Source organism: Triticum aestivum, chromosome 4A (assembly GCF_018294505.1).
Source record: "Triticum aestivum cultivar Chinese Spring chromosome 4A, IWGSC CS RefSeq v2.1, whole genome shotgun sequence".
Taxonomy (NCBI): Eukaryota; Viridiplantae; Streptophyta; class Magnoliopsida; order Poales; family Poaceae; genus Triticum; species Triticum aestivum.
Genome location: NC_057803.1, coordinates 422,624,468 through 422,634,479, shown reverse-complemented (window position 1 = coordinate 422,634,479; position 10,012 = coordinate 422,624,468). Strand labels below are relative to the sequence as shown.

The following is a 10,012-nucleotide window of genomic DNA, read 5'->3' as shown; positions in this document are numbered from 1 at the left end:
CTCAGATCACGGATCCAATCCGCATCATTGCTACTAACATTTTTCAACATAATTTTTCTCTAGGAACACAATAAACTGGGAGCAACATCGCGAGCTATTGATCTACAACATAGATATGCTAATACTATCAGGACTAAGTTCATGATAAATTAAAGTTCAATTAATCATATTACTTAAGAACTCCCACTTAGACAGACATCCCTCTAATCTTCTAAGTGATCACGTGATCCATATCAACTAAACCATGTCCGATCATCACGTGAGATGGAGTAGTTTCAATGGTGAACATCACTATGTTGATCATATCTACTATATGATTCACGCTCGACCTTTCGGTCTCCGTGTTCCGAGGCCATATCTGTTATATTATATGCTTGTCAAGTTTAACCTGAGTATTCCGCGTGTGCAACTGTTTTGCACCCGTTGTATTTGAACGTAGAGCCTATCACGCCCGATCATCATGTGGTGTCTCAGCACAAAGAACTTTCGCAACGGTGCATACTCAGGGAGAACACTTATACCTTGATAATTTAGTGAGAGATTATCTTATAAAGCTACCGCCGAACTAAGCAAAATAAGATGTATAAAAGATAAACATCACATGCAATCATAATATATGACATGATATGGCCATCATCATCTTGTGCCTTTGATCTCCATCTCCAAAGCATCGTCATGATCTCCATCGTCACCGGCATGACACCATGATCTCCATCATCTTGATCTATATCAATGTGTCGTCACATGGTTGTCTCGCCAACAATTGCTCTTGCAACTATTGCTATCGCATAGCGATAAAGTAAACCAATTATTTGGCACTTGCATCTTATGCAATAGAGAGATAACCATAAGGCTTTTGCCTGTTGCCGATAACTTCAAAAAAACATGATCATCTCATACAACAACTTATATCTCATCACGTCTTGACCATATCACATCACAACATGCCCTGCAAAAACAAGTTAGATGTCCTCTACTTTGTTGTTGCAAGTTTTACGAGGCTGCTACGGGCTGAGCAAGAACCGTTCTTACCTACGCATCAAAACCACAACGATAGTTTGTCAAGTTGGTGTTGTTTTAACCTTCGCAAGGACCAGGCGTAGCCACACTCGGTTCAACTAAAGTTGGAGAAACTGACACCCGCTAGTCACCTGTGTGCATAGCACGACGGTAAAACCAGTCTCGCGTAAGCGTACGCGTAATGTCGGTCTGGGCCGCTTCATCCAACAATATCGCCGAACCAAAGTATGACATGCTGGTAAGCAGTATGACTTATATCGCCCACAACTCACTTGTGTTCTACTCGTGCATATTACATCAACGCATAAAACCAGGCTCGGATGCCACTGTTGGGAAACGTAGTAATTTAAAATTTTCCTACGCACACGCAAGATCATGGTGATGCATAACAATGAGAGAGGAGAGTGCTGTCTACGTACCCTCGTAGACCGAAAGCGGAAGCGTTAGCACAACGCGGTTGATATAGTCGTACGTCTTCACGGCCCGACCGATCAAGCACCGAAACTACGGCACCTCCGAGTTCTAGCACACGTTCAGCTCGATGACGATCCCCAGACTCCGATCCAGCAGAATGTCGGGGAAGAGTTCCGTCAGCACGACGGCGTGGTGACGATCTTGATATTCTACCGTCGCAGGGCTTCGCCTAAGCACCGCTACAATATTATCGATGATTATGGTGGAAGGGGGCACCGCACACGGCTAAGAGATCAATAATCAATTGTTGTGTCTTTGGGGTGCCCCCTGCACCCATATATAAAGGAGCAAGGGAGGAGGAGGCCGCCCCTAGGAGGGGGCGCGCCAAGTGTGGAGTCCTACTAGGACTCCCTGGTCCTAGTAGGATTCCACCTCCCATATGGAATAGGAAAAGAGGAAGGGAAAAGGAGAAGGAAGGAAGGGGGTGCCCCCCTTCCCTAGTCCAATTCGGACCAGACCAAGGGGAGGGGTGCGGCCACCCTTGAGGCCCTTTTCCTTCTTTCCCGTATGGCCCAATAAGGCCCAATACGTATTCCCGTAACTCTCTGGTACTCCGAAAAATACTCGAATCACTCGAAACCTTTCCGATGTCCGAATATAGTCGTCCAATATATCGATCTTTACGTCTCGACCATTTCGAGACTCCTCGTCATGTCACCGATCTCATCCGGGACTCCGAACTCCTTCGGTACATCAAAACTCATAAACTCATAATATAACTATCGTCGAAACCTTAAGTGTGCGGATCCTACGGGTTCGAGAACAATGTAGACATGACCGAGACACGTCTCCGGTCAATAACCAATAGCGGAACCTGGATGCTCATATTGGCTCCCACATATTATACGAAGATCGTTATCGGTCAGACCGCATAACAACATACGTTGTTCCCTTTGTCATCGGTATGTTACTTGCCCGAGATTCGATCGTCGGTATCTCAATACCTAGTTCAATCTTGTTACCGGCAAGTCTCTTTACTCGTTCCGTAATACATCATCCTGCAACTAACTCATTAGTTGCAATGCTTGCAAGGCTTAAGTGATATGCATTACCGGAGGGCCCAGAGATACCTCTCCGACAATCGGAGTGACAAATCCTAATCTCGAAATACGCCAACCCAACAAGTACCTTCGGAGACACCTGTAGAGCACCTTTATAATCACCCAGTTATGTTGTGACGTTTGGTGGCACACAAAGTGTTCCTCCGGTAAACGGGAGTTGCATAATCTCATAGTCATAGGAACATGTATAAGTCATGAAGAAAGCAATAGCAACAAACTAAACGATCAAGTGCTATGCTAACGGAATGGGTCAAGTCAATCACATCATTCTCCTAATGATGTGATCCCGTTAATCAAATGACAACTCATGTCTATGGTTAGGAAACATAATCATCTTTGATCAACGAGCTAGTGAAGTAGAGGCATACTAGTGACACTCTGTTTGTCTATATATTCACACATGTATTATGTTTCCGGTTAATACAATTCTAGCATGAATAATAAACATTTATCATGATATAAGAAAATAAATAATAACTTTATTATTGCCTCTAGGGCATATTTCCTTCAAGTGGTACCTCCCGCGGCCGCCGCACCGCAGACCCTGCCCTGCTTGCCGGCGAGCCACCACCTAGTTCCTCCGCCGCCGAACAAAGAGCACGCCACCGCGCTGTGGGGCCCCACCACATCCCCGCGCCACTGCTCGACTGGCCGTCTCGCGCCAGCCGCGGAGCACGAGCGGAGGGAAAGAAGAGGCCACGTCGCCGCCACCGCTGATCGAGCTTCGTCCGACGGTGTCCCTGGGCGGCGGCGAGGGGGAAGGGCAGAGGAGGGAGGGTCAGAGGCGCGGCGTTTAGGGTTCCCCGGTCACTCGCGAGAGCGACACGGCATGGGAGAACAAAAAGAAACTAACTTAGCCCATATATGAGTTGGATATAAGGTTGCGCGGGCGTATCGGGACCATGCGCCATGTAGGTGCGGCCTATCCCGGACTTTATTTTTTTTAATTTTTTTAGTCTTCATTCCACCAATCACAACATGTGTTCAAATAATTTTTTGTCTCTTCATTTCACCAATCACACCCATCTATCCAAACAATTTTTAATTAAAAAGACATGACTTTGTGGGCAACGACACATCATGGTTGTACTATATGCTCTTCTTGCAAGGCTCCCAAGGAGGACCTAGCGTAGCTAGGCCTTTTTTTTTTGCTTTGCTCACCACCAACCAAAAGATCAACTTAAAAGAAAACCAAAAGAAAAAATTTGGGGAACAAATCCCCAGATTCGGAAACAGAGGAAGACGAATCAATCGGAGAGGAGTGGCATGCACACACGTCACCGCCTCGGGGAGCCCACATCGCCGCTGCTTCTCCAGCTACATCTTCTTCCTCACCCCCGGTAACCCACGCACGCCCGTCCTTCTCCCCCTCTCCTCGGAGCACCTTCGCTTTCCCATTATCGGGGAACATTCTTCTCTCTCTCTCTCTCTCTCTCTCTCTCTCTCTCTCTCTCTCTCTCTCTCTCTCTCTCTCTTCCAAGAAGTCGGGGAGGATCTCATCTCCCCCCTTTGACCTATGAATTAGTTAGTTTCGTCTTGCCAAGATCCTGGTGGAGCGGCAAGCCTGCAGCAATCCGTGGGCAAACATGAGTGGGTTGAAAAAGAAGTTATTTTCTCTTTAGCAAGTGAGTGGCTCAAGACTGTTGATTTTTTCTAGTACTGTATTGGGATTTAGTCCTGTTAATTAATTCGCATAGTTTGCACTAGTGATTTTTTTTTTTGAGTTGAAGCACTAGTGATATTCTGGTTGGGACTTGAGAGCAAACACCTTTATTGCACAAGTATATTCTGACTGCGCCATGGGTCCTGAACTCCTGATACTGCCAAAGGAAGCTCCTTTCTGTTCTTGTTGCTATCTTTTCCCTAAACAACCTGTAAATACTATCTGGAAGAACAACTGAGTTTCCATGTGGTTAGGAAGTGCTAATTTTGCTTCAGAAGGTCCAAGAACTGTTTGGTAGCTTGCCAGATCACTCGTGTGTGCATAGGCTTTCCATCAAAAGACTCTTGATGTTGTTAAGTTTGTTGTCGACCCACTTAGCTACGTCCTTAAGTTCGTTATGTATGTGGGCGTCGGTTATAAATACAATACCATGTTCGTCATTGCTTATCTTCTGCTTCCTGAGCTGAGCATTATATTGCTTCATGTTAGTAGTAGTACCTGATGAAATATGCATTGGTTGTAGCAGGAACCAGAACTAAATCATATAGTTGTCTTATGGCACGCGTCTGATGGCCAACACTACAATGGGAAGTACCACTCGATCATGCGATGCGTACCTGCTGTTCAATGGCGAAACACTGCTTCCAAATGGTGTTCGTGCTTTCCTTTGTACTGTTGCCCTAGCGTACTGTTTTATTGGTTTATCCGCGATCACTGCCCGGTTCTTCAAGTCGATGGAGAGCATCACAAACCACTCTCGGGAGGTAGTTACAGTTGATACAGAAACAAATACGCCTATCGTGAAGCATGAGAAGGTTTGGAACTACACTATAGCGGACATTGCTCTGCTTGCTTTTGGTACCAGCTTTCCCCAGATCTCCCTCGCAACAATCGATGCAATCCGTAATCTCGGTCAACTGACAGCAGGAGGTATAGTTAACTGATTGACGTAAATATTTTGACACAAATCTTATTTAATTGTATCTAATTTAGTAGTACTTCTGTTGCAGGTTTAGGTCCAGGTACACTTGTGGGTTCTGCTGCGTTCGATCTGTTCCCGATCCATGCTGTCTGTGTGGTTATGCCAAGGGCAGGCTCTATGAAAAAGATTTCCGATTTAGGTGTTTGGTTAGTTGAGCTGTTTTGGTCATTCTGGGCATACATCTGGCTGTATATTATTTTAGAGGTAAAGTCATATTCTCTTGTACTGCTATCTGACTGTAATTACTGAGTACAGTTGGTAATAATGAACACTTTGCACTTATGTGTAGGTGTGGACACCTAATGTGATCACCCTCTGGGAGGCCCTGCTAACAGTTTTGCAGTATGGATTACTTCTGGTTCATGCGTATGCGCAGGATAAGCGGTGGCCATATGTGTCAATCCCTTTGTATGGTTCTAGTCCTCAAGATATTTCTCTTACCTAAATTGCATGTCACCAATTGGTCATTGAGAAATTAATTATGCGTTTATTTTTTCTGATGTTTGCAATTTGATGTGTTGCAATCAGGGTCAGAGGTGAGAGACCTGAAGATTGGGTTCCAGCAGAAGATACTTCACTTCACCATGACAAAAATTGTGATGAAAATAGTGACATACTACCCAGCGAGAATGATGATGTTGTGGATGTATTCTCCTTTCGTTCTTACAGCAATGCAGGTAAACAGTTTCTGAACGTTGGGTACTGTTTCCTCTAATGAACCTATATTCTTTGTATGTAACCAGAAGAGCCAGAGTTTATACACATTCACATGTGTAGTCCAATAAATGATTAAGTGCCTATCCGTAGTTAACTTATCCAGTCTCCATCAGATTTCCCATTTCTGTTTGAAACTACATGGGAGTTAATTTGTGAATTACAACTCTAGCACTCATGTGACATTTTGCAATTACACTAATTTGTCTGTACTACAAAATACATTTGTTCTTCACGGGGATGTTTGATGGTACTTGTAGTTTATGCAGATTGACTATCCATTAATATACCGAAAAAGGCTACTGCCCCGCTGTATATATAAAGCAAAGGTCAGCATCACCTGGTACAAATGCACGCCGCCACCACACACACCCAAGGCAGGATACATAGGCGCTGAGCACAGCAACACCACCCCTAGCACTACCACCACGAAGAGATGAAGTCGCATACGACGAACCGTGGACTCCAAGGCAGCGCCTTCAGGAAGGATATGGCACCGGAGCGCCGCCATCGCCCGATCCGAGGATCAGAGTTTCCCCTGGAGCCGCACGACGGGCAGTGAGAGCCGCGACGACGCCTTCAAGAAGGGAATGAGCTTTGCGTCGCCGGTCCGTCCAAAGATACAGGTTTTCACCCCGGCCAACACTTATGAACGCAACACCCCGGCTACCACGCCACCCACACGGCCATGGCCATCGGGCAGCACCAAGCCACGGGATCTGCCCAAGAGCACCGCGCTGCCACCGCCCTGGCATCCAAGACCTTCACACCACCTCACTCGAGACCCGCCGCTACCACAACCAAAGAGACTGGCGGAAAGGTCCCTCCTTTCGCACCCCTGGGCGACCCCCAGTGTCGAGACCCAATAGGCCGACCAGCACTGGCATCCATTGACCCGTCCTGCAGCCCCGAGCGCAAGACGAGCTCGGTCCTGCAGCACCGTGAGGGGGACGATGTCAGTCCTGCTGCACCGTGCGCGAGACGAGCTCGGTCCTGCTGCACCGGGCGCGAGACGAGCAATGGACCGCAGCTGGGAGAGGGCCAGCCCTTCGATGGAAGTAGCGCCTGGGCGACGAGGAGATGGGGCGAAGGTCGAAACGGTCCGATCACAGACGAGCCAACGCCGGAGAAGTCGGCCGCCGCTGGAGGCAGATCCGCCGAGTCACCGTGAAGCCGCCACGACACCGGGAGGCCACCATGCGCCGGACCTCCCCACGCCGCCCACGGCCGGAGCAACGGCCACGCCCAACCGCTACCCTACCCGCGTCGCCCGGCGAGCTCCAAGCGCCGGAGCCGCCGGGCACGCACCACTAGATCGGCCCCGCGCCATCACCAGGCCGGCGGATCGGAACCAGCCCCCAGCAGCCGGCCGCACCACCCGGACCTGTGCGCACCACCAATACCATCCGGGAGGACGGATCCATGCCACCCTCGCTCGCGCCTCGACGGAAGAAGCCCGACGGATCTGGCCGAAGCCCAGCCGCCGCCACCGCCACCGCCAGCCACCGCGCCGCCTGATGCCCAGCTACGCCCGCCACCGCAGCAGCGCGCCGCCACGCTGCGTCGCCAGCGCCGCGTCCCAGCTGGAAGGAGCAGCCCCGCGCCGGCCCCCTCCTGCGAGGAATAAAAAATGCCCTGCCGCCGCCGCCGCCTGGCGGGCTTTGCCCGGCCGAGCCCTGTGGCGGCGGCGGGGGAGGGGGAAGGAGAGCTGGGGGACCCTGGTGGCGGCGGGCTAGGGTTTCCTCCCGGCCGCCGCGCAGGGGCGACATGGGATGGAGGGGAGGGAGATACTTGCCTCTCTGGCTTCTTTTCTTGAATCCATCCATTAATATTTCTCCGCTGTTCATGGCTAAAAATGTTTTGTTAAACAACTCAAAAGTAATTCTTTGTATGGTTGGACACCCGCAGGGTATCATCATGTTCCGGAAAAGGATATAGAAGAGTCGTCCAAAACAATGCTTGTAGTAAAGAACACACAAGAGGATACTTACTGGCTTTCCGTTTGGCGGCAACAATTTGTGGATGCTGTAATGGTAATTTAATTTACAGTTATTTTGTATCACATAGTTTCAAGTTTGTTGATGCTGCTCCTTGTTTACATTTACCTTGTATCTCGTGTCAAAATACTTATTTTGGTTATTATATTAATGTAGCTGAACTTGTCCTATTTATTTGTCTGTCCAATGAGCGCATGACAAGCATGTGAAGCATGTTCTAGACTTTTGGCTGCCTACAATTGATAAGTTTACTGCTAGGTACCTATCCAGTGGAACTATACATACATAAAGTCTTGGCAAAACTTACACTGTTCAGAGAACTTTATCAATTACTTATCATGCTGAAATTGATTGCGCGTACACCTCCTGCATCCTCTGCTATTTCCGGTGTACCAATATGGGTTATCTTTATTTTAATAGTTTCCAATATGTGTGCTTTGACACACCTAGAACGTACTTATTGTTTCAGTCATCAGAGTATACACTGAAAGCTGACTTAAAACAGAAGAAGTACGTTTTCTGTCTCAGAACTTCTAGAATATTAAGTGATTTGTTAATATATGCAGCTGGAGAGTCCCGAGCTAAAGAAAATGGATTCTGTCTGCCTGAGATTTATCTTAATATGTTGGAACTCAATCATCGCACCTTGGAAATTGTTGTTTGCTCTTGTGCCCCCGTATCAAATCGCACATGGATGGATTGCTTTTATTTTCTCTCTGATCTTCATAAGTGGTATTGCCTATGGGGTCACCAAGATTACAGACCAGATAAGCTGTGTCACAGGTTGTAACCTGCTCTTGCATATGTCTGATTTTCATCTGCTCACCTAGATGTAACTGCCTGTATGCTGATGGAAAATCTACCTTTCTGTGTAGGACTAAACCCATATGTTATAGCATTCACAGCGCTGGCTGCTGGAACCTCATGGCCGGATCTAGTCGCTAGCAAGATTGCTGCCGAGCGTCAAGTTACTGCAGACTCTGCAATTGCCAACATCACTTGCAGGTTCGTTTGTACACACATCCTCTTGAACCAGTTCGAGGCATGAAGTTTTTTATTGTTGTTAATTCCTCAGGCTGGAGCGGAGTGGGACTGATTAGTTTCTTTGCTGCAGCAATTCAGTGAACATATACGTTGGCATTGGTGTTCCGTGGTCGATCAACACAGTGTACAATTTCTTTGCCTACCAGGAACCACTGTACATAGACAATGCTGCTGGTCTCAGCTTCTCACTTCTGGTCTTCTTCGCAACATCTTTTGGTTGTATCACAGTTTTGGTTCTCCGCCGCATAGTATTTGGTGCTGAGCTTGGGGGCCCTAGGCTGTGGGCTTGGGCAACATCGGCTTATTTCATGGTCCTTTGGGTTGTTTTTGTTCTACTTTCTTCTTTAAGAGTTTCTGGGGTAATATAGACTTTTATAGGAGCAAAATATGGTTCTGCCTGGTAAAAAATGGTTAAAATATTAATTCCCATTTCATATGCTCTGGGTATTTATCCAAGACACATAGCCAACCAAAGTTAGTCGTTTGATTAGGTATTGTAGATACATACTATTATTCATTCAAGCCGAACATCTCATGTGCTCTATTCATATGATGGGTGCATGTTTTTCAATAGTAAAAGGAGTACAGTACTCCTTGTAAATGTTATCTCTTTTGATTCTAGACCGGATGACATCTTGAAACAATATTAAATGCAATTAATCTTACAAATATAATTAATTGAACAATAATCTTCGTCATGGATTGCTCTCTCTCTCTCTCTCTAATTAATTGAACAATAATATTCATCATGGATTGCTCTCTCTCTCTCTCTAATTAATTGAACAATAATATTCATCATGGATTGTGCTCTCTCTCTCTCTCAACCTATCTGCATCTCAAACATATAAATCCCGCTGTGCTACCCGCTCACCTGGGGCATCTGCAGCGCGCGCATGATCTGCCTCGCTGGCTCGATTTTATAGTGCTGTCAAAAATCTCGCCGTTAGTTTCTCTGTACATTACTCTTTCATGCTACAACAGATGACATGTGAGGCTCCTTTCCTCACGGCCGGCTGTACATTGCTCTTTCATGCTACAACAGATGACATGTGGGGCT

General features: G+C 47.1%; 1 protein-coding gene across 4 annotated transcripts; it reads left to right on the top strand.

Annotated features, from left to right (window-relative positions):
• The first annotated feature begins 3,647 nt into the window (after positions 1 to 3,647).
• On the top strand, positions 3,648 to 9,576 carry LOC123086206 (magnesium/proton exchanger 1). 4 transcript variants are annotated; one of them, XM_044507919.1, is made up of 9 exons: positions 3,648 to 3,895; positions 4,745 to 5,148; positions 5,229 to 5,404; positions 5,490 to 5,608; positions 5,729 to 5,877; positions 7,823 to 7,947; positions 8,478 to 8,694; positions 8,787 to 8,916; positions 9,026 to 9,576. In XM_044507919.1, the coding sequence occupies exons 2-9, from the start codon at positions 4,788 to 4,790 to the stop codon at positions 9,321 to 9,323; spliced, it is 1,575 nt and encodes a 524-aa protein (XP_044363854.1). In that variant the 5' UTR covers positions 3,648 to 3,895; positions 4,745 to 4,787; the 3' UTR covers positions 9,324 to 9,576. The 4 variants fall into 4 exon arrangements, with proteins under 4 accessions (XP_044363854.1, XP_044363857.1, XP_044363855.1 ...); XM_044507922.1 differs by having other exon boundaries at positions 3,691 to 3,895; positions 4,742 to 5,148; XM_044507920.1 differs by lacking the exon at positions 3,648 to 3,895 and adding an exon at positions 3,909 to 4,180.
• Positions 9,577 to 10,012: the final 436 nt, after the last annotated feature.

Excerpts from the sequence above, each read along its gene's own strand:
- LOC123086206 (XM_044507919.1), top strand. The coding sequence starts at position 4,788 with ATGGCCAACACTACAATGGGAAGTACCACTCGATCATGCGATGCGTAC. Across the intron at positions 5,878-7,822 it reads TCGTTCTTACAGCAATGCAG|GGTATCATCATGTTCCGGAA; the intron begins GTAAACAGTTTC and ends GGACACCCGCAG. Across the intron at positions 8,917-9,025 it reads ATTGCCAACATCACTTGCAG|CAATTCAGTGAACATATACG; the intron begins GTTCGTTTGTAC and ends TCTTTGCTGCAG.